Source organism: Malus sylvestris, chromosome 15, assembly GCF_916048215.2.
Source record: "Malus sylvestris chromosome 15, drMalSylv7.2, whole genome shotgun sequence".
NCBI classification, from domain to species: Eukaryota; Viridiplantae; Streptophyta; class Magnoliopsida; order Rosales; family Rosaceae; genus Malus; species Malus sylvestris.
Genome location: NC_062274.1, coordinates 45616733 through 45641083, shown reverse-complemented (window position 1 = coordinate 45641083; position 24351 = coordinate 45616733). Strand labels below are relative to the sequence as shown.

Genomic DNA, 24351 nt, shown 5'->3' with positions numbered 1-24351 from the left:
ATTCCGAACTCCTTCACCCGATAAAAAGCACGCATCTCCACCGACACACGTATTTGGTCCCCATCCTCTAATTCATTGTTTCCAAATGGAAAATGGTTAAGCCACAACACATGTTCCTTCTCAGTTGGCAAACCTATTGTGAGTGGGCAATAGGTCCACATAAGAGCCTTGGTCTGATTACTAACTTCAATCAAATTTTTAACACTGGCTTTAATCTGATGTTGATTTTTGGCATATAGAACACCTACATTCAAGCCTTGGATTTTGAGATTAGGATGTGAAGGTGCAATAACTGACAGCACAGATGTATGTATTGTGAAGTCAAATCCATCTGGAATCTTGCTTGCATGAAGGAAAATGCTATTTATGCCACACTCATAGACTGCCTGTTTCATCAAGAATCCACAATTCAGATTTAATTATTCAAATACTAATTCATATATATAATAATTTGAACAAGTATACATGAGAGAGGAGTCAAGAGAAAGACCAAAACAGGACCCTTTCTGGTACCAGGCAAGTTGTTGAGTATTTCGACATCAGTGCTTGCTATGGATTTCAAATTGAACAGGCCCATATATCTTGTCATTTCTATGTCAGCGCTTCTCAACGTTTTTATGTTCAACAAGCTTTCAACTTCAACCAACTGATAGCAACCCCAAAACATAAATTCCAATGTTTTGGTACAGTTTGGTAAATTTGTTAATCTTTTCAATGATTTACAACCAAATGCTATCAACGATTTCAACCTTGCTGGGAGCTCTGGAAGCATTTCGAGGTTTGTGCAATTAAATAACAAAAGAGTCTTGAGCATAATAAGACTCTTCATGTTTTGTGGTAGGCACAAAATTGGGTTACAGCTTAGATCCAAATGCTTCAGTGAAGATATTGTACACAGATCATTGGGAACCTCTGACAGATTGCAACAATACAGATTTAACCTTCCCAAACAACGTGGTAAACTTACCAGTGAGAAACTGGTTGATTGAAGAGTCTTTCCCGGCCATGCCCACATCCACCAAGACCTGATTGGTGTCCATGATAAAGTTGACAACAGTCTAGGTTTATTCATATCCCTAGATATCGCGTGTAAATGAATAACTGTGGCACTGTCATGAAGCCCAAGCTTTGAGCAACCGCTAAGAATAAGTTCCTCAAGAGACCTCAACATGTTCATTCTTTTTGGAAGCTTCATAAGGCTTTTGCAGTCTTTTAGATTCAAGAAAACAAGTTTCCCCAAGTTTCCAATGCATTCATCAACATCAACCAAATTAATGCAATCCTTGAGAATTAGTTTCTCAAGGTTAGGGAGTCTGGACAAGTCAGAGGTTGTCCTAAGACCATGTGAATGACTGAGATTAAGGATTTTCAATCTTGTAAGAATCTGTATCAAAATGAAGTCATTAGTTGCTATGAATACAGTTTAATTTCACTGAAATTTTTTGTTTGTGTGTATTAAGAGAGAGAGAGAGAGAGAGAGATTAGAACATACCTTGGTTCCTTTCCAAACATGTTGCAGACTGCTCTTCCGTAAGTCAAGAACAACTAGATGTTCCATACAAAAATTGGCTGGTACTGATTTTAAAGAGAATCCTCGCCAAGACAGCAATATTAAATTTTTTGGAAAATCTTCATAGCTTCCACTCAACTTTACATTATCAAGCAGAAGTAGTTCAAGATTGAGCATCTGTGTAAATGCCTTTGTTTCGAAACCTACCTCGTTTAATACCGGAGATGACTCTGTTGAGGGAAAGTTGAGCATGAGGCCCTTGATAGTTCTCGTACCCTGCTAACAAATAAGAGCATTGGATAAGTTACTAGTCACGTGCAGAACACCATTGCAAATATATACAGATAAAGATCACGTTTCTTACAGTTAATTTGCTCAAAACATTAATTGCATTTTATGCCACAGTCTAGTGCGTTTTCCAGGGTCCTCAGGTGATTCTTCACGAATTATTGCCCTTCCCATGTCTTGAAGTAATTGATGCATGGTTAACTTGTTGTAGACATTAATTTCCACAAGACATCTATCAACCAGATGTGGAAGTCCAACCTTTGTGGCAAAATCACATTCGTCAAGGATTGTAGTTGTAAAATCCTTGTCCTTTCCCACAAAGAAACAGGCTATATGGAGGAATAAACGTTGATCATGGTCTTGTAAAGAATCAAAACTTATGCAAAGAATCTTTTGAATTTTTCCCTCAGTAATCACGTCTAAGTTGTGTAGTGCATTTTTCCATACATCTGCTGTTTTTCCAAATAGAGAAGATCCCAGAACTTGAAGAGCTAATGGAACCCCTCCACAATGTTCAACCACGGGTCTTGAAAGCTCCATATAACCTTCTTGAGGATGGGGTTGTCGAAAGGCATGCCAACTGAAAAGCTCAAGTGATTCATCCTCATGCAATCCTTCAACCTTAAACCTTACAACTTCATGAGCCTTTAACAAATGTTCATGCCTAGTTGTTATTATAATTTTACATCCAGGATGGAACCAGTCTCGCATTCCAATTATTGCATTGAACTGTTCCGAGTTCTCCACATCATCAAGAACAATAAGAACTCTTTTGCAACGTACAACCCGTTTGATCTTTACTATACCTTCATCAAGGCTGTATATTTTTTCCATTTTCCCCCTTTGGATATCTGAAAGAAGCTTCATTTGCAAGTGAACAAAACCATTGGCTTGTTTGGAAGTTTCCCTAATATCTGAAAGAAAGCTGCTAGCTTGAAATTTATTGAAGTTCTGGTTATAAGCAATTTTAGCAATGGTGGTCTTGCCTATTCCACCCATTCCATGGATGACAGCTACTCCAACATCATTTGATCCATCTTCCAGCCACATGTTTAGGCTTTCCACATAGTAACCTCGTCCAATCACATGGGGATCAACTCTTAATCTCCTATTCGTCATGTAGTCCAGTTCATTTCCAATCACTTCAACAATTTCTTGGATAAACTGCCACTCATACCTATGTGTTATTGATATCAAAATATATGAGGCACAGTAATTTCTTTATTTTCAGACCAAAAGAAAAAACACAAGCAAGTTATTTATTTATTTTTTCAAAAAGCATCTGATCTACTTGACTGAATATAGGAGAGAATGAAAAATTACCGGTCTTTTAAAACCATCCCTCCCAAGTCTGCAACATCTCTAAGAGCTCGCCTCCACTCCTCCACCTTGTCTATCTCGTCCTTGAATTGTTCTTGATGTCTAGTAAATGATTCTGCAAAACTGCCCGTCTGCTTCCTGACATCTGATGGTTCCACATAATAGAAAACTGGGATAACCATGTGTCCATCTGTTCTTTTACGTTCCATGATGATAGCAAGTTCATTCAGGCACCACCTGGAAGAGGCGTAGTCCTTGGAGAAAACAATGATTGATACTTGTGACTCTTGTATTGCTGTCTGTAGCTCCTGTGCAATGTTTTCTCCTCTCTCAATTTCATCATCATCCCTAAAAGTGTGGATTCCTGCTAACTTCAAAGCATTGTAGAGGTGATCTGTAAAGCCCTTGCGTGTATCTGCGCCTCTGAAACTCAAGAATGCATCATATGTGCACCGGTTAGAAGACGAAGAAGGATTCTGCTGCTCGGTGCTCATTGCATCTATTGAATAGAGTCTATCTGTAGCAGTGAATGCATGAAGAAGAGTTATTATATACAAATTGGAATGCAAATTGAGAATATATTCTCCAGCTACCAAACATATCGGATTTTACACTGAGATGCATCATATGAATCATATGATAAACATAATAATAGTACAAGAGACACCAGTTATTGGTTACCAAGTCACAAGGCAAATTCTTATTAGTTGTAAAATGTGAATAGAATACGCGTTGAAACATTGGCTCGCCATTTGGGATCTCAAAAATTGATGGAAAATCTAATAAGTTGGAGTCTCGAGTAGCACTCAGAAGGCCAAAAAAAAAGATAAATTGTTGTCTAGTAAGGCCATCTCCAACCGAAGGGTCCAGAGGGCCAGAGAGCCGAAAATAGCTCTAAAACCGTCTCCAACCGAGGGCTAGGCCAGAGGGCTCTGGAATCTGGGAGGGCCCCACGAGATCGGAGAGGGCTGGAGGGCTGGAGGGCTGGCTACTTTCGGCCAGCCAGCCAGCCCCGGGCTGGCTTATTTTTTTTTTAATGTTTTCTATTGCTGTCGGTTTTAACCGACAGCATTAAACAGGTTTTATTTTTTTTTTAATAGTTCTACTATTAGTGTCGGTTATAACCGACACTAATAGTTTGAATGTTTTTTAATACAACGGCTAGTAGCCGTTGTATTATTAGGCCTTTTTTTTTTTTTTTTAACTTTTTTTTTTCCCTTTTTTTTGCCTTTTCATATTAATCAAATTTTGTTTCATATTTTTTTTCAATTCTATTTTACAAAATTTGTTTCAATTTTTTTTTAAATTCTATTTTTTTCCTATAACTTCTATTTTACAAAATTTGATTCATATTTTATTTCCTATAACTTCTATTTCACAAAATTTGTTTCATAATTTTTTTCAATTCTATTTTTTTCCTAGGCCATTTATACAACATTAAATTAAATTAAGTAACATGAAACAACATTAAACAATATGAAATAACATTAAATAACATTAACCAACATACAAATTATACAATTATGTTTGGCCCTAGCCGTTAGATTTGAATTTAAATTGTAGTTTTTAAATAATAAATTATGTTTGGCCTATGGCCCTTTGGCCCTCTGTTGGAGACGGTTTTTTGTGACAGGGCTAAAACGAGCTCTCTGGCCCTCTGGCCCTCGGTTGGAGACGGAGGCAAATATGGCCATGTACTGTTCATTAAAATATTAATATCTTGGAGAATCTTGGAGGGCCAGAGGGCTAAAACGAGCCCTCTGGCCAGCCATCGGTTGGAGATGGCCTAAGAATAAAAAACAAACAAATAATGTTAATTTATATCTTTTTGATCTAGATGCGCGGTTTTTTAATTTCTTAGACCAAATATCTAATTTTTTTTCAATATATTGTTAATTTATATCTTTTTATTTCAATATATTTTAAAAGAATAAAAGACAATAAAAGTTCTATAAAAACAATAAAAGTTGAATTGTTTATAAAATAAAAAAAAAGTTAAACTGTGGTTGCAAAAAACAAAAAAAAATCAAACGTGATATTTTAAAAGTACCAACGTACTTTAAAATTCTAAACGATATTACATATATATATATATATATATATATATATATATATATATATATATATCAATGCTTTTATTTACTAAATGTAACGTGTCAATAATTTGGTACGTTATTGGCATGCTATGTAATTCAAATTTGTGTACAAATTTGTTTTGGTATGTTATGTAATTATTATTTAAATACATAGAAAACTATCCGTACATAAATATTATCATAAATTTGGTATGTAAAAAGCTAACGACACATTATTTGTAATCCTAAAAGAAATTCTTATTAAAACTTTATGCAAAAATATATTCTACCAATTTAAAAAAAATTAATTATTAATAATAATGACTCATATTTATTTTAAGAAGAAAAAAACGAAAAGGACTAGATCTTTCTTCATGAAATGGATTTAGTTCACGTTTCTGAAAAGAAAAAAAAATATTGAAGTCTTACAAAATAATTTCCATGAATTTAAAGACTTTAGATCTTAGTTTTAATAGGAAAATATTAAAAAGAAAAATAAAGATAAGAAAGCAAGAGGATCCAAAGTCAATGCATTTGACTCATCGGCCATGAAGATTTCAATTGAAAGCTAAAGCAGATGTATGTTTTCACAAGAGGGGAGCTTGAAGGTACCTCGCACACACCAGAGTTGTGTATTGTAAGATACCGAAAGCTGCGAATTTTCTTTCTGCCGGCAAGCTGTTGGATGAAAGTCCCAACTAGTTTCTTCAAAAAGACACTTTGAAATGGACGATTTCACAAATCAAATTTTGCTCACTCGCAACCTTAAGTAGATAACTATAGTTCCATGCCCAAATTTTCAAGGATCTGAATGGGAGTCGGTCTTAATAGTTGATGAAGAAGAGGAGGTGGGAGATGCTACCAGAGCAGCTGAAGAAGAAGGACGAATCTTTTGTTTTCTCTTTGCTTTTTCTTTTTGGTAAACGAGGGTGAGTAAAAGATGGGGAAAAAGAAAAGGAAAAAAGATAGAAAAAGAAAAAGAAGAAAAAGTGGTGGTATGTTTGAGGTCCACACGGAAAAGAAATAATTGGAAATTGGTTGAGGTTTTGGCCCACACGGGCAAAGGGAAAAATGAAATGGGCGGTTTGTTTTATGAAGTCCTTGAGGCCGATGCGAGTTATTGGCTTGTTTGGGATCTGTGAATATTCGAGTGAAAGTGTTGTTTTTGTTTGTTCATTGTTGGAATTGAAATATGAAAATCTTATTTGTGGTGAGTACTTATTTACTTTCTTTTTATACTCTCAACATCATTATGTCTAAATTAAAATTTATTTGTTGGTAAACTCATGTCACGTACCCTCTTGAATTTGACGAGTGTTGAAAAATTAGTTATTTCATTATTTGGTTTTGCTTATTAGTTTATGATTTAGGTCTATCCCATTTGAATTAGGATTTCTTAGATTTTGCTCCCCACAAATGTAGTTTGTTTAGATGGATAATAAGTTGCTATGTAGTTGAGTGTAGTCGTCTCGACAATCCTGTTTCTTTGTTGTTTTGTTAGTCAAATATATTCAATAATTTGTAATCCGTTTGTTCGTATGTTTGTTATTTGTAATCTGTTTTTGCTGTGGAAGACATAAATTTTAAAAATTAAACTTATCGAACTGTAATAAAAATATTGTGAGCATCACCATCACTTGAGAGCAGTGAGTAAAAATGCATTGAACTTATCCTGATGTATGCTATCCACACACTTTTAGCTTGATATATGTCCTCTCACATAACTCTAGTTAACTTTTACCATTATTAATATTTTATGTCATAAAAATTCTAAAATGTAACCGTACTATTCTCTCTCGCTCCTCCTCCCTCCTCCCATCTCTCTCCAATCTCATCTCTAGTATTTGAAAAAGAGGTATGATATTCACACACCCCATTTTACTTCTCACACACCTTTATAATTTTCGGCCGTCAGATCGGATGAATTGAAGAAGATCAACGGACAGAAATTATCAAGGATGCGTGAGAAGTAAAATGAGGTGTGTGGATATCACACCTCTTAAAAAATATTGTTAGTCCAAGGTCCCAAAACATCTAAATTGGGGTGGATGCACAGATGTGTAGGGGTGAGTAAATAATGAGAACTGACCCCAGCCCACCTCCCCCCACCTGAATCATGGAAAAATCTCACACCACTTGGTTTAAAGTTTCATCTGGAAGTTAATGATGAGTTTAATTTTTCCTTTTTTTTGTTTGATTTCGATGAGGTCCGCACGGAAAGAAAAAGATATGACTAAGACCTAATTTGGGAGTGAGGTGCTTAAAAAAAAAGCACCCATGAAAAAAAACTGTGAGGGTTTTAGTTGTTTGGTAAACTGAAAAAAAATAGCTTATTTTGGAAGCTGCTGTGAGAATAAGCTGAAATCAAAGGAAAAAGCTGAAGCTGCTATTTGCAGTTTTGGAAAATTGGCTTTTTTTCAAAGCACACAGAGCTACAATGCTTCTTTAATGAAAAGACCCACTATTAGACTGCTTTTTTTTCCAAAAGCATTTTTACAAAAAAGTTTACCAAACACCCTGCTGATTTATTTCACAGCCGCTTATTCTTACAGCACACCCGCTTATTTTCACAACAATTTTTTTTCAAAGCACAGCAATACCAAACCAACCCTAAAACAAAAAGGAAAAAGAGAGAAAAAGAAAAAGATGAAAAAGTGTGGTACGGGTTCTTGAGTATCTCAGGTCCCTCGTTAGGTCATTCCCAAGTTAACGCGCAGTAAATGGACCCAGACTGGCACATAGTTAACACAAGGAGGTCCCTTGCACCAGCTGCTAGTCGTGCAAAAATTAAGAAAGCATGAACCTGAGCTGCTACCCACATTTTGGTTCGCATGTATTGCTCAAATGAGTGATCTAGAACACCACAAATACTACAGGCACCAATGAGTGATCAATGAGGTTTCTAGCGAGCATAAACATAAAAAACCAATTATATCACCTTAATTGGGATTTAAAGTTAGGATATAATTTTGGGCCACTAGGATTATTGTCTGGAGTAGTACTATAGTAGAAAAAGGCAGAAAAATATTAGAAAAAGGCCAAAAAAGAACAATAGGATTTAAATTTTACGAACTTTCTCTGAAAATATAGAAAAACGGAGTTAATGTCCGCCATAAAAGGACTAAGCCATAACAGATGAGAAGTTAAACGACTCAACTCTAGTATAATTATTCTGATATAGCTGACTCTTTTTGGTACTTAAATATTTCTCAACTGTTATAGTCCGTTTACAGTTATTACTTCTGTTAACATGGTAGTTAAAACAATTATTAGGCAATGCAGGTGCTCAAGATTCGTTTGTAAGGAGTTTTGGAGGGAAACTAACTGTAGGATTTTCAGAAACATATGTTGCCCCACTGCTGTTACGCTCAAGTTGGTTTTGCTCTATAGGGGGTTGAAAACTTCATATGCAAACTCTGTTGAAGATTAGAAAATATGAAAATAACATAAGAAATGTAATAATAATAAGGGATAATTTGAAATAGGTCTAATTTTTTAACCTATTTTTGAAACAGGTCCAATTGGAGATTAATATAAACAACTAGAGATAAAGTTAGAAAAACTGACAAACTTGGAGATTGAGGCTTGCATAAATGTAATGTCCTAAAGATAGAATTTCGCCCATACTCGTGTGCTTGTAGTTCAGTAGGTGTCCATCTCTCAAGATTCAAAAATCCATAATCCGAAGTCAAAGCACTTCAATCTTCAAACTCTGACGAACTTTATATATTCCGTACTTTCAAGACATGACTTGGAATTTGACACACGAAGCATGAGAGAAACAAAGTGAGAAAACCTTATTTCTCAAGAGTAAAAATTAACTCTAATTTTCTATATTTAATGATAATGGTTTCATGAGTTTAAATAGAACCCAAGTACTTCTTGTTAGGAGATATAACTTTTCATCTATAAGTATACATTATTTAACAAGGGAATGCACCTAAATAACATAACCTTTCTAAGAAATATGGTTAACACTATTTTTTTCATTCAATTATTAAAATTATGTATTACAATATTTTATACTATAATATATAATTTCCAACAAACTCATGTAGACTGGTCCGGTTTTGTTTCCTTGATTGGTCTTTATGACAATAAGCAAAAAGCAACAAATCCAACAAAGCCATGAGTATATATTCAGAACGAGAACAAGAAAGAACAAAAAGACGATACTCACCAAGGAAAATGATGGTGGTCTTTCTTTCCAACCATAAATGACTGATGTTGGACAAAGAACCGAGGATGTTTCTCTTCATTTTCGCCAAAACAGGTGACGAGAAGCAGATGGGGAATCTGCTGGACATCCTCTCACAATATTTATGAACCTGATGCTCTGGCCCAAATGAAAATTCATCATGTGCTGGATTCAAATTGAACAGGCCCATATATCTTGTCATTTCTATGTCAGCGCTTCTCAGCGGTCTTATATTCAACAAGCTTTCAACTTCAACTAAATGCTCACAACCCCAAAAAAGTGATTCCAATGATCTGAATAAGTTTGGTAAATTTCTTACTCTTTTCAATGAAGTACAATATTTTGCTTCTAACCTCTTCAACCTTGGTGGGAGCTCTGGAAGAATTTCGAGGTTCGTGCAATTATCTTAAGCTTCCCAAAAAAGGGGGTACACTTCCCAGAGAGAAACTCGTTGATTGATGAGTCTTTCCTGGCCATGCCCACATCCACCAACACCTGATTGGTGTCCATGGAGAAATTTTTCCACGTGACGGGTACATTTGCTGACCTGGTGTTCCACCTATTAACATCTGACATCTAGGTTGACATCATCTTTTATAATGACAATTAACATTTATTTTAAGAATATAATTTAAATTAATTAAATGAAGAACACAGATTCCTCTCTTTTCCATTCTATTACGCCCCACCCGCATCCATTCCACCCTTTTCCATCATCTGTTCATGTTTTTTTTGTTTTTTCTTTCTCTGATAAAACTTGTGAATTTGATTGTTTTTGTTGGGGTTTGATTTGGATTTTTGATTAAGTGGTGGTGAATTTTGATGGGTTTTGATCAAAAACCCAAAATTGCATCAACCCATCACCGAAAATGGCCACCACCCCATCCCCATCACTGAAAATGCCATAAACCCACTTAGGAGTCTTGGGGCTGCCAAGCCTGCCATCATCTCCTGAAAGCGTCCTCGTCGACATCGGAGAAGTTCTCGAAATCGTCGTAATTGTCCGAATCTGAATGGTGCGGCGCGGCGGCGCTGTGGTCGGTGGGGTCCTCGAGGAAGCTGAAATCTTCTTCGTCGTCGTCAATCGGAAGTGAGTCGCCGTTGGGTTGGTGGGATCGGCCGCTGGGAGGGTGACTTTACACCTTCTACAAGTTTTTTCTTTTTCTTTTTATTTTTTATTAAACAAAACTAATCTATAAATCTGGAAAAAATTCTCGTGTCGATGATATAATTGATAACAGTCTAAGTTTATTCATATCCCTAGATGTAGAGTCTAGATGAATAACCGTGGCACTATCATGAAGAACAAGCTTTGAGCAACCAGTAAGATTAAATTCCTCAAGAGACCTCAACATGTTCATTCTTTTTGGAAGCTTCATAGGACTTTTGCAGTCTTTTAGATTCAAGAAAATAAGGGCTTGTTTGGTATCATATTTGAAAATTTTTATAATTTCTCAAAATATTTTTTAATAATTTTTCTTGAAAACAATTTTATTTAAGATTCAAAAATTTATTTGGTATGCGATTTAAAATTTTAAAATCTTACAATTTAAACTGAACAAAGAGATCCAAAAAGAAGGAGTCGAGAGAGAGAGAGGAGAGAGGAGGAAAGAAAATAAGAGATGATTGGAGAAAAGAGAAAGAAGTGAGAGGATCAGAGGAGATAAAGAGGAAAATGAGTGAGAGAAAGAACTGAGAGAATGAAGAGAACGGATTGGAAGAAAAACGAAAAATGTCTACAAAAAAAAGAAGGGGGAGAGAGAAAAAAGAAAAGAGAAAAGATCAATTTGAAGTGAGAGGGGATGAGGGAGAGAAAAAAAAAGTGAATTTAAGTTTAAAAACTCTAAAACTTCAATTTTTGTGTTTTTAGATAATAGACTATATTTTTGAGTTAATCTTGAGTTCAGTTTTTTAAAATAGTCGTACCAAACAAGTTTTTAAGACTTAAAACTTGAAAATTGTTTTTGAATTTAAAAAGTTGGATTCAAGTAGAGTAACAAACAGACTCTAAGTTTTCCCAAGTTTCCAATGGATTCATCAACATCAATCAAATTAATGCAACCCTTTAGGGAGTCCGGACAAGTCAGATGTTGTCCTAAGGCCATGCGAATGACTGAGATTAAGAATTTTCAATCTTCTAAGAAACTGTGTCAAAGAGAAGTCATTAGTTGCTATGAATACACAGTTTAATTTCATTGAAATTTATTTTTGATTGTGTGTATTTTGAGAGAGAGAGAGAGAGAGAGAGATTAGAACACACCCTGGTTCCCTTCCAAGACTGAACCGTTAATCTCAGTCACTCACATGGCCTTATGACAACCCCCAACTTGTCAGAAGTCCCAAACCATTAGCAATTGACTCTCAAAGATTGCTTCAATTTGGTCGAGGTTCATGACTCCAAGTAACTTTCAATGGGATTGGCTTGGCCGAAGGCATGTCGCTTGAAAAGCTTCAGTGTTTCATATTCACTCAGTTCTTTAATCTCAAATACTGGATAAATATCATGAGCCTTTTATGTCTAGTTGTTACGGTAACTTTACTTCCGGGTGAAAACACTATCGCATTCCAAGAATTGCATTGAATTGGTCCAAATGGTTCACATCATCAAGAACTATAAGAACTCTATTGCAACCTACAGCATGCTTAATCTTGATTAGTCCTTCATGTTTGCTTATTTTCTTTACTTTCACCCTTTGGATATCGGAAAGAAGATTTATTTGCAAGCGAACCTAACCATGAGGTTGTTCTGAAGTTGCTGAATATCTGCAAGAAAGCTGCCGTTTCCTTAAAATTTTGCAAGGGTCGTCTTATTAGCAGCTTTGGCAATGGTGGTTTTGCCAATTCCACCCATCCCATAGGTAGCCGCTGCACCAGCATCACCCGAATCATCTTCTAACCATCTGTTGATTCCGTGCACACAATTATCGATTCCAACAGCATAGGGAGCAACATTTACTGCCACGCGATCCAGCTTACTTCCAACCTCTTGAACAATATCTAGGATAAACTGCTACTCATACCTACAACATATGGTCATTAGACATCAAATCATATGAAGACTATGTAATTTTTATCTAAAGAAAAGAGTAATTGATGATTGACATGAGTAATGCAGGTAGATTATATATAAGACATTGAAAAATTGACTTGAAAATTTGAATCTTCTAAAAAATATTGCTGCAAAGGTACATGAAAGATAGTATAAAGTTATAAACCCAAAATCCGTCAACTCCATATGGCTTTACTATCATCAACCTAAAAAACAAGTTTTTTTTGTTTTTTTTTTTTTTTGTCAACAAACGATATTATCTACCCTAAAAGAAAGAGGGGTGGCCTTAGTCTCCAATGAGCTAACAATAATGTGCCTAATAAACAAGTTATAAAAGGTCATATATAGATAATACTTTCAAATTAAAGAAAATGTTTTGCGAAGTTACCGATCTTCTAGAACCATCCCCCCCAGATTTGCAACGTCAGTAAGCAATCTTCTCCACTTCTCCACCTTGTCCATCTCGTCCTTGAAGCCTAGGTTCCACGGACACTCCCAAACCTCAAAGTGTCAGACACTCTGACATGCCGACACGCCCTGCACACGGTTTGAACACGGTAAACAATTTTGACACTATCAAGACTGCCAATGCTTTTTTGTGAATATAAAAGACAAAGTTAGACAGCACACTGATGGCTAGGGAATAAATTAAAGACAGATGTCTCTTGATTAGTGGTTACTGTGTAATCAATGCCACAACAGCCTAAGTTGTTATAATGTTTGTTAGGTGGTTAAATGATTTATTAGTTGGTTAATTAGTTACTTGTGGTTAAGTAAGCTTCTGTTGTTTAGTATATAATGCACTTCAACTTACAAATGTAGTTAGTTGTCATTTTCCTCAATTCTCAAACTCTCATGTGTTCTTCCTTTTGCTCATCCTTTCTTCTTGGTTTTTTCCCTTCAATTCTCAAACACTACAATGTAGTTAATATGGTATCAGAGCCACAGGCTCACGCCATGGATTCTGGTGGTTCCGTTTTTCATTAGATTTCATCGTTTTCTAGTTTTATTTTCTCTTCACATTTTCATTAGAAATTTTGTCAAGTTCTTCGGTGCTTCTGCGATCGTCTTGCAACTTCTTGGTTGATTTTTCTTCTGGGCTATGAACAGAGATTTTCGGTGATATTTGGGTTGTCAAAATTGTTTCTTCAGGCCAAATAGAAGTGGGAGTTTGTTTTTCCTTTCAGTTCTTAAAGTTTCGGTTCTTGAATTGGGGATTTTTCATATTTTCATCAAGGTCTTCAATGGCTTGGGTCCACTATGGTTCAGGTTTCTGTGACTGAGAGCAGAGTTTGCTTTGTTTGCACCGTTGATTCACTGCTTCTTCTTCATGTTCTCTTGCTGATGAAAGGCGAGTGTGCGTGTTGCTCATCTGGGTAACTGCCGTAACGTTGTTGGGGGTAAATGATCACATGGATTAGTTGACATCAGAGGGTATATTAGTTGTCAAGAAAATTCATTCTCTCAATATCTCTTTGGTATGTTGTAATTCTCGAAGGATCATATCTGGGTCATCAATTTATGAAAGTTTAGACCTATGTGCAGCCCAGGTGTTTGACGAAATGCCCAGCTCAAAAGTTTTATGTGAAGGTTAAGTTTCTCAGTTACTTGCTTTGATTCTTTTAGTATTGCGTAAATCAATTAGTTTGTTGTTATGGGCAAGAAGCCATTTAAGTTGAGATGTTGAGATTTAAAAGCATGGAATCATCTTTCTAGTGCGTCTTTTCTGGGTTCTTCAAGTTGTTTATGATATTTGGGTTCAAGATTCTTCATTGCTTCAAGATCAATGTTTGTCGTGGACTTCATTTGGTTTGCTGGATTTTCGAATCATGAACTGTGCAATTTTTATGGTGTCCAATTCTGTCTCTCTGCCTCACTGAAATTTTACTGTCTCTTTATTGGGTTTGAATTGTTCAGAAGCTTATAACAGCCTATAATGTTGAGTCTAACCAGCTCAGTTGTTAGCATGTATCTACTATAAGTCCGGTTATACGTGTGTTTAGAGAAAGATGAAGTTTGAAGAAGTTGTTGACGGTAAATCCCACGAAGGGTAATCCTACATAGATGTTAATTTTTTGTTATTAAAATTGTGAAGGCCGATGCCATTGTTAAAAGGAGTTGTTTTTGGTAAAATCCACAAAGGGCGATCCTATGGTACTATAGTTAAGGCCAATGCCACACTATAGTTTGTTAATTTTCTGTTTGTAAATATTAAAGGAGCCAATGTTGAATGAGTTGTTGACGGTCAATCCCACGAAGGGTAATCCCTGTAAGAATTTGTATACCGGCATGAGGATGTGCTACGACTTCTTTATAGAAGGATGTTCTTTGTGAAGCTCCTGTTAGAGGCAGAGGAAGGGTGTCATGATTTCAATCCACTGGTTCACTTGCTAAGGTTTTTTCAGTTTGTATGACATCAAGTGTTCTTAGAATGATCTGGCAAATCACACTCCTTTAATAAGGGATTCTATTAAACAGGATGGTGCCTTACCGAGATGCAAGTTGTTTGTGAATTTTCTTGAAGAGAACTCCACAAAGAGGAAACTATTTGAGTTGTGGTTGATGATATAGAAGATGATATGGTTGTTGATGCAGAAAATGAGTCTAATGACATTGATAACATGTTTAGCTCTCCGTGCATTATGTTTCAAATAGTGGTGCATTGTTTAACAACTTGGAGTATTCACAAGAGATGGAGATCTTGGGTTTTGTGCTTTCTGGAAATTCTCATTTCTATTGCTGCTGCTCCACTGTGGTTGTCTGATTAAAACAAAAGGATAATGCGCAAACATTAGTGCCAAAAAAAAAACTTTGATACATGATTGGCAGGCATAGCAGAGGAGCCATATGTTGGACCTGGTGCAAGGCAGGCCAGTTTGGAGATTGCAAAGATCAATAAGAAGCAGATGTCTCAAATTGCAGGACTCAACAATTTATCTCATGCTCACATTGCTGCAATCTCAGGCTTGGTAACCTAGCTGAGATTGAGGGGGGATGAAGACAGATGTCTCTTGATTATTGGTTACTGTGTAATCAATGCCACATCAGCCTAAGTTGTTATAATGTTTGTTAGGTGGTTAAATGATTTGTTAGTTGGTTAATTAGTTACTTGTGGTTCAGTAAGCTTCTGTTGTTTAATATATAATGCCCTTCAACTTACAAATGTAGTTAGTTGTCATTTTCCTCAAATATATAAAACTCTCTCTCTCTCTCTCTCTCTAAACTCTCTGTGTTCTTCCTTTTGCTCATCCTTTCTTCTTGATTTTCCCTTCAATTCTCAAACACTACAATGTAGTTAATATAAATGGACCCAGACTGACACATAGTTAACGCGCAGAGGTCCCTCGCACCAGCTATAAGTCGTGCAAAAATTAAGAAAAGCATGCCTTTGCTGGGACTCAAACCTGAGCTGCTCCCAACATTTTAAAAGTTCATGGGCATGCTAAATTTCGCCTTTTTTCAAGTTAAACAGCTGTTTGGTTCACTCCTTTGAGATATACGAGTGACCTAGACCACGAAACATACTACAGACACCAAATTATATTACGTTAAGTGGGATTAAAAGTTAGGATTATTGTCTGAAAGAGTAGTACTGAGTACTACATGCATCAACTACACGAGTTCGTAGAGATTTCCCCTCCTTTTGTTTAATATATTCATTCAATTAACAAATCAAAGCAATAAATAAAGAGCAACAAATCCAACAAACCCATAAGTTTATATTCAGAAAGATATAACAAGAAAGAACAAAAAGACGACACTCAACAAGATAAGTGATGCTGATCTTTCCTTCCAACCATGAACGAATGATGTTGGAAAAAAGAACTAAGGAGGTTTCTCTTCATTTTCTCCAAAATAGGTGAGTAGATGTAGATGGGGAATCTGCTGGACATGCTCCAAGTTTCAAAATATTTTCAATGGTCTTTGGGCCTTGAATAAGTATGAAGCTGATGCTTTGGCTCAAACGAAAATTCAATATGTGCTGGATTCTCCTGTCTCTTTCGGAATTGAGTTTGATGAGTACGGCGGCGCCTATGATTACTGAGAAAGTATTTTCCTGTCCACGTTTGGTACTCTGATGCTGACATTGACACATCTCCAGCAACAACATTATTCTGGCTAGAAGGAGGTCTTTCCTGCTCGTACACAAGCTGGATTCCGAACTCCTTTATCCAAAAATCATGCATCTCCACCGAAACACGTATTTGGTCCCCATACTCCAATTCATTGTTCCCAATTTGAAAATGGCTTAGCCATAACATATCTTCCTTCTCAGTTGGAAAACCTACTGTGACTGGGGAATAGGTCCACATAAGACCCTTGGTCTGATTACTGACTTTAATCAAATGCTGAGCACTAACAAGATAGTCATCAATTGCCAAGCCCGGTTCTATTGCATATAAAACACGTACATTCAAGGCTTGGATTTTGAGATTAGGATGTGAAGATGCCATAGCCGACAGCGCTGATCCATATATTGTTGTGAAGCCAAATCCATCTGGAATCTTGCTTCCAGGAAGGAAAATGCTATATACACCACATTCATAGACTCCCTGCTTCATCAAGATTGCACAATTCAAATTTAATTATTCAAACAGTTAGACCCAACTAGTTCATAGATATAATAATTAGAACAACTATACATGAGAGAGGAGACAGAGAGAAAGACCTGGACAGGAACCTTCCTAGTTGTGCTGGTCAAGTAGTTGATCATTTCAACATCAGTGCTTGTTATGGATTTCAAATTGAACGGGCCCATATATCTTCTCATTTCTATGTCAGTGCTTCTCGACGGTTTTATATTCAACAAGCTTTCAACTTCAACTAATTGCTCGCAACCCCAAAACAGTGATTCTAATGATCTGAACAATGGTAAATTTGTTAATCTTTTCAATGATGTACAATATTTTGCTTCCAACCTCTTCAACCTTGGGGGCAGCTCTGGAAGCATTTCAAGGTTTATGGATTTATCTAACAAAAGAGTCTCGAGCATAATAAGACTCTTCATGTTTTGTGGTAGGCACAAAATTGAGTTACCAATTAGATTCAAATATTTCAAGGAAGATAGTGTACATAAATCATTGGGAACCTCCGACACGTTGCAGTAAGACAGACTTAAGCTTCCCAAACAATGTGGTAAACTTGCCAGTGAGAAACTGGTTGATTGAAGAGTCTTTCTTGGCCATGCCCACATCCACCAAGACCTGATTGGTGTCCATGATATAGTTGACAACAGTCTAAGTTTATTCATATCCCTTGATGTAGTGTGTATATAAATAACCATGGCACTATCATGAAGCACAAGCTTTGAGCAACCAGTAAGAATAAGTTCCTCAAGAGACCTCATCATGTTCATTTTTTTTGGAAGCTTCATAAGACTTTTGCAGTCTTTTAGATTCAAGAAAACAAGTTTCCCAAGTTTCCAATGGATTCATCAACATCAACCAAATTAATGCAATCCTTAAGAATTAGTTTCTCAAGGTTAGGGAGTCCGGACAAGTCAGATGTTGTCCTAAGGCCATGTGAATGACTGAGATTAAGAATTTTCAATCTTGTAAGAAACCGTATCAAAGAGAAGTCATTAGTTGCTATGAATACAGAGTCTAATTTCACTGAAATTTATTTTTATTTGTGTGTATTGAGAGAGAGAGAGAGAGAGAGAGAGAGAGCGAGAGAGATTAGAACATACCCTGGTTCCTTTCCAAACACGTTGCAGACTGCTCTTCCGTAAGTCAAGAGCAACTAGATTTTCCAAACAAAAATTGGCTGGTATTGATTTTAAAGACAATCCTCTCCAAGACAACCATATTAATTTTTTTGGAAAATCTTCATAGCTTCCACTCAACTTTACATTATCAAGCAGAAGTAGTTCAAGATTGAGCATCTCTGTGAATGCCTTTGTTTTGAAACCTACCTCATTTACCGGAGATGAATCTGTTGGGAGAAAGTAGAGCATGAGGCCCTTGATAGTTCTCGTACCCTGAGAACAAATAAGAACATTGGATAAGTTACCATGCAGAACACCATTGCAAATATATACACATAAAATTCATGTTTCTTACCGTTAATTTTGTCAAAACGTTAAATGCATCTTTATGCCACAGTCTAGTGCGTTTTCCAGGGTCCTCAGGTGATTCTTCATGAATTATTGCCCTTCCCATGTCTTGAAGTAATTGATGCACGATTAACTTGTTGTGGACATTAATTTCCACAAGGCATCTATCAACCAGATGTTGAAGTCCAACCTCTGTGGCAAAATCACATTCGTCAAGGATTGTAGTTGTAAAATCCTTGTCCTTCCCTACGAAGAAACAGGCTATGTGGAGGAACAAACGTTTAACATGATCTTGTAAAGAATGAAAACTTATGCCAAGAATCTTTTGAATTTTTCCCTCAGTAATCACGTCTAGGTTGTGTAATGCATTTTTCCATACATCTGTTTTTCCAAATAGAGAAGATCCCAGAACTTGAAGAGCTAATGGAACCCCTCCACAATGTTCTACTACAGGTCTTGAAAGGTCCATGTAACCTTCTTGAGGATGGGGTTGTCCAAAGGCATGCCAACTGAAAAGCTTAAGTGATTGATGCTCAGGTAATCCTTTAACCTTAAACCTTACACAAACTTCAGCCCTTAACAAATGTTCATGTCTAGTTGTTATGATAATTTTACTTCCAGGATGGAGCCAGTCTCGCATTCCAAGAATCACATTGAACTGTTCCAAGTTCTCAACATCATCAAGAACAATAAGAACTCTTTTGCAACGTACAGCCCGTTTGATCTTTACTATACCTTCATCATGGCTGTATATATTGTTCACTTTCCTCTTTTGGATATCGGAAAGAAGGTTCCTCTGCAAGTGAACAAAACCATTGGCTTGTTTGGAAGTTTCCCTAATATCTGATAGAAAGCTGCTAGCTTGAAATTTAGAGAAGTTCTGGTTATAAGCAATTTTAGCAATGGTGGTCTTGCCTATTCCACCCATTCCATGGATGGCAGCTACTCCAACATCATTTGATCCATCTTCTAGCCAGGTGTTCAGGCTTTCCACATAATAATCTCTTCCAATTACATAGGGATCAACTCTTAATCTCCTTTTCCACATGTTCATGTAGTCCAGTTTATTTCCAACAGCTTCAACAATATCTTGGATAAACTGCGACTCGTACCTATATGTTATTGATATAAAAATATATCAGACGAAAAGAAAAAACACGAGCAAGTTATTTATTTAATTTTTTTATTTAAAAAAGAAAAGCTAAAACTTTCACAAGCTTGAGACTAGCATCTGATCTACTTGACTGAATATAGGGAGGGAATGACAAATTACCGTTCTCCTAAAACCATCCCTCCCAGGTCTGTTACTTCTCTAAGAGCTCGCCTCCACTCCTCCACCTTGTCTATCTTGTCCTTGAAGCGCTCTTCATGTCTAGTAAATGAGTCTGCAAAGCTGCCCGTCTGTTTCCTGACATCTGATGGTTCCACATCATAGAAAACTGGCACAACCTTGTGTCCATCTGTTTTTGTACGTTCCATGATGATAGCAAGTTCATTCAGGCACCACGTGGAAGAGGCGTAGTCCGTGGAGAAAACAATGACTGAAACTCGTGACTCTTGTATTGCTGTCTGTAGCTCCTGTTCGATGTTTGCTCCTCCCTCAATTTCATCATGATCTCTAAAAGTGTGGATTCCTGCCAACTCCAAAGCACTGTAGAGGTGATCTGCAAAACCCTTGCGTGTATCTGCACCTCTGAAACTTAAGAATGCATCATATGTGCACCGGTAAGAGGACGAAGAAGCATTCTGCTGCTCGGTGCTCATCGTAGCTATTGAATAGTGTCCATCTGTTGCAGTGCATGCATGAACAAAAGTAATTATATACAAATTGGAATGCAAATTGAGAATATATTCTCCAGCTGCCAAACACATCTGATTTAACACTGAGATGCAAATCATATTACATGTCTAATTTTGGAAGTATGTAAGAAATGATAAACATAATAATAGTGCAAGAGACACCAGTTAATTGTTAACAAGTCACAATGCAAATTCTTATTTGTTGTAAAATGTGAACAGAAAATGCGTTGAAACATTGCCACGAAATTTGGGATTTAAAAAATTGATGCAAAAACTAATAAGTTGATGTCTCTAGTATTACCCAGAAAAAAATAATAATACTAAATAAAAAATTGGTGTTTCTAGTAAGTATGCTAACTTGTATTAAGAATGAAAGTCTGATTGGAGATGGAATTTTTCATATTACTATAGTCTAAATTGGGGAAGAATTGGCTCTAGGGAAATTTTATTTAAACCCATCTAAAATCTTTCTACACCCAACTTAAATTTTAAATATTAATTGTCTATTTTACCCTATTACATAATTACTATTAAGTACAAAATGAAATTAATAATAAAAATCAAATTTATCAATAGACCCACATACTATAACTAAACTCTAGCATCACTCTTAGTTTATCCTATGTTCATTCCAACTAAAACCCTAATAGTTCTGATAGAGAAAAACAAGCTTTTCTATTGATGGATGGTGATTTTGAAGTTTTTAATCCTCCAACTAAGGTATGACTCGATTTATGGATATTTTGTTTGTTTGCTTCTTCCTTGGATTCAATTTCATATTTTTTATATTATATTGTATTTGTTTCTCTATGTCGTCTATATGCGCCCCAAAACACCAGTGCAAGGATTTTTTATTAGTACTGCAAAGACATAAAACTTGGTTCTTGGTACAAATAAAGATTGCTCAACCTTAACCACGAACTAGCTGGTGGCATGTCTTGCACATTTTTTATTCAAAATAGCTCCAATTTGTTTATTTGTTTATTAACATAGCAGCAAAACACTCATCCCTATGTCACTTCAAAGTTTCTTAAAAAGTACATGAAAATGCTCGATTTAAAAAGGACTGAACTGAAGGTTACATAGCATTCTCTTGGCAAATTCAAGTCTATGGAATGATCTCTTGGATCCCAAGTCCATGAATGGGTTGTGGTAGCAGAAGGAAAAAAAAACAGCCATGGAAATGCTAGTCCTATACGGCAAATGCAATTATAGTGGCAAAGGACGCCTCTTTGAAGAAAAAACAACATTCAATTAGAGATGTTATTTTATAAAGAAAATTGGTGAAAAGATAATTTTACATTTTGAATTGGGTTTGAGAGGGTAGTTTAGGTAATAAATTTGGGTTTAAAGAGATATTAATTCTTTAATAAAAAACAATATGGGTGAAGAGAGTAAGTTGGGTATAGAAAGAGGTTAGATGTGTTCAAATAAAATTTCCTTAGCATTATTCATAAGCTACAGTGACTTTTGCTGCATTTCACTTTATTTACGAAACTGCCACTCTTCTGAAAACAATTAAAGTGGCTGGGTTTATGGATTTGGACTGGGAGTGGGCTGTGGCTTTAAGTTTGAAGGCGTTGGTACGTAAAAAGCTAATGACAACCCTAAAAGAAATTCATATTAAAACTTTATACAAAAATATATTTTATCAATTTTTAATAAATTAATTATTAAAATAATGACTCATATTTATTTTGAGAAGAAAAAAAAGAAAAGGACTGGATCTTTTTTCATGAATGGATTTAGTTCACGTTTCTGAAAAAAAAAAATTAAAGTCTTGCAAAACAATTTCCATGAATTTAGAGACTCATATTTATATTCTTTAAATTTATATAACATATTGAGTTAAAAATTAAGAAAAAAACACATGTAAAGTTAAAGCGTTTAATCAAAATTCAAAGAACTTGAATAAAAAACTAAAAACCAACTAATGTGTAATTATAAAATGTAGCACTTGAATCTAACTATGTCAATAAGGGATGATATGTGGAGTTTATTGGATAAGTTTATGATTTTTTTTCATAAAAAAAATAGAATGACCCACTAGCTTAGAGAAAATTTTCAGTGTAACGGCGGTGCTTTAAGTGTGAGTTAGAGACTCAAAACAAATTTCATAGGACAATATTAAAAAGAAAAATAAAGATAAGAAAGCAAGAGGAGCCAAAGCCAATGCATTGATTCATCGGCCATGAAGATTTCAATTGAAAGCTAATAATACAAGCAGATGTATGTTTTCACAAGAGGGGAGCTTGAAGGTACCTCGCACACACCAGAGTTGTGTATTGTAAGATGCCGAAAGCTGTTGGATGAAAGTCCCAACTAGTTTCTTCAAAAAGACACTTTGAAATGGACGATTTCACAAATCGAATTTCGCTAACTCGCAAACTCAAGTTGATAACTATAGTTCCTCTCCACCATGCTCAAACTTGCAAGGATCTGAATGGGCGTCGGTCTTAAGAGTTGATGAAGAAGAGGATGTGGGAGATGATCATGCTACCAGAGAAGCTCAAGAAGAAGGGCTAGTCTTTTGTTTTCTCTTTTCTTTTCTTTTTCTTTATTTTTTGGGTAAATGAGGGTGACAATTATATATGGCTTTTCCAAAAAGTACTCAAGGTACGTACGTGTATAATTCGCGTTTTCCACGAAAATTGAGTAATCATTTTTTATAGTCACAAAAGAGTCACCATGGAGCGACTATAATGCAAAATCTAAAGATTCAATCATAAATTTCTCCACTTATAAAAAAGAAGGTCTTAGATTCGATTTTCGTTCGGTGTGAAATTATGGCGTGTGACTTAGCTCAAATTCTACTCGTGCAATATCATTTTAAAAAAAAATTAAAAAAGACAAATAAGTTATTATAATAATTAAATTAAAAGATAATTCAGTTATTAATTTTCTATGGCCTTTCTTCCTTAAAGAGACAAATCAATTATTAATTTTCAATGGACTTGTAACTCAAAGTTGATAAAAGCTGCAGAGGCCCCCTCCCCCGACACCAGTTGTTTAAAAAAGAAATGATTCGGTTCAGATTTGAACGCAGGCAAATTCAATCTGCACGAAACAAAGAAAGATTGAAAAATCCTCTTCATTAATAAGAATTAACAAAATTGTCGTGTTGGGGCAACAATTATAGAGATCTGTAAAAAAGAAAAAGAAAAAGAGGGAAAAAGGAAAAGAAAAAGGAGAAAAAGTGGCGGTATGTTTGAGGCCCACGAATTTGGTTGAGATTTCGGCCCACACGGGGAAAGGGCAAAAAGAGATGGGCTGTTTGATTTTGTTTGAAGTCTTTGAGGCCCACACGAGTTGTTGGCCTGCATGGGAATTTTGTGACTGTTATTTAAGTGTTTGGACTTGCGATCACTTGAGTGATAGTATTCTTTTTGTCCGTCCATTGCTGCAATTGGGATATGAAAATCTCGTTTGTTTAGTGATGGGGAGCACTCATATGCTTTCTTTCCATACCCTCATGCATGTCTGAAACATAATCAGTTTACCCATTCGCAAGTCAAGTCCAGCCTAGCCAAGCTTGTTTGCCTGCTTGTCCACCTAGCGAAGCCTACATTGACATTTTCTTGTTGGCAAACTCATGTCGTGTACCACCATGAGTTTGACGGGGATGTTGGAAATTAGTTACTTAATTATTTGGGTTTGCTTGTTAATTTAAGATTTGGGCTTAGCTCATTCAAATTAGGGTTTCTTAGGTTTTGTTCTCTATACATATAACTTATAATTTAGTATGATAATAAGTTGATTAAAATGTAGTCTTTAAGTGTAGCCATCTTGGCAATCCTATTTCTTTGTTTTTTCGTTAATCAAATAATATTCGTAATTTATAATCTGTTTGTTCGTATGTTTGTTATGTGTACCTGATATTCTACTGTGGATAGATACAAATTTCAAATTTTAAACTCATTTAACAATGATAAATAAAATGGTGGTGAGCAAAATTGCCCAAACTTAACCCTAGTGTATTCTACCAACATAAATTCAGCTTGACATATGTCCTCTCACATAACTCTAATTAATTTTTATCATTATTAATGTTTATGT

General features: G+C 35.8%; 2 protein-coding genes and 2 long non-coding RNA genes across 13 annotated transcripts in view; 1 reads left to right on the top strand and 3 right to left on the bottom strand.

Moving 5' to 3' along the window:
• Positions 1–22851, bottom strand: part of LOC126603568 (disease resistance protein RUN1-like) — a 36718-nt gene extending 13867 nt beyond the window's left edge. Inside the window, exons 1-4 of one of the 6 annotated variants that reach the window (XM_050270476.1) lie at positions 22558–22851; positions 19769–20282; positions 18503–19607; positions 18130–18420 (exon numbers count right to left, since the gene is read on the bottom strand). In XM_050270476.1, coding sequence (XP_050126433.1) covers positions 18130–18420; positions 18503–19607; positions 19769–20259 — 1887 coding nt within the window. In that variant the 5' untranslated portion in view covers positions 20260–20282; positions 22558–22851. Of the gene's footprint in view, positions 1–2426; positions 2976–3121; positions 3636–5805; positions 6019–18129; positions 18421–18502; positions 19608–19768; positions 20283–22557 lie in introns of those variants that run through there. The other 5 variants (XM_050270470.1, XM_050270468.1, XM_050270471.1 and 2 more) reach the window with 5 other exon arrangements.
• LOC126603578 (uncharacterized) overlaps positions 1171–24351 on the top strand; it is a 73634-nt gene continuing 50453 nt past the window's right edge. The window contains exons 1-2 of the long non-coding RNA XR_007616297.1: positions 1171–1303; positions 17922–18075. This is a non-coding gene — a long non-coding RNA (uncharacterized LOC126603578). The remainder of the gene's footprint in view (positions 1304–17921; positions 18076–24351) is intronic.
• Positions 11953–12885, bottom strand: LOC126603579 (uncharacterized). Its single transcript, XR_007616298.1, has 2 exons — positions 12829–12885; positions 11953–12411 (listed from the first exon to the last, which is right to left on the bottom strand). It is a non-coding gene; the product is annotated as an uncharacterized LOC126603579 (long non-coding RNA).
• The window catches only part of LOC126603565 (disease resistance protein RPV1-like), a 68306-nt gene continuing 59696 nt past the window's right edge, over positions 15742–24351 (bottom strand). For 2 of the 5 annotated variants that reach the window (XM_050270463.1, XM_050270461.1), the window contains 2 exons: positions 17110–17782; positions 15994–16993 (listed from right to left, as the gene is read on the bottom strand). In XM_050270463.1, coding sequence (XP_050126420.1) covers positions 16355–16993; positions 17110–17782 — 1312 coding nt within the window. In that variant the 3' untranslated portion in view covers positions 15994–16354. Of the gene's footprint in view, positions 15794–15993; positions 16994–17109; positions 17783–24351 lie in introns of those variants that run through there. The other 3 variants (XM_050270462.1, XR_007616286.1, XM_050270464.1) reach the window with 3 other exon arrangements.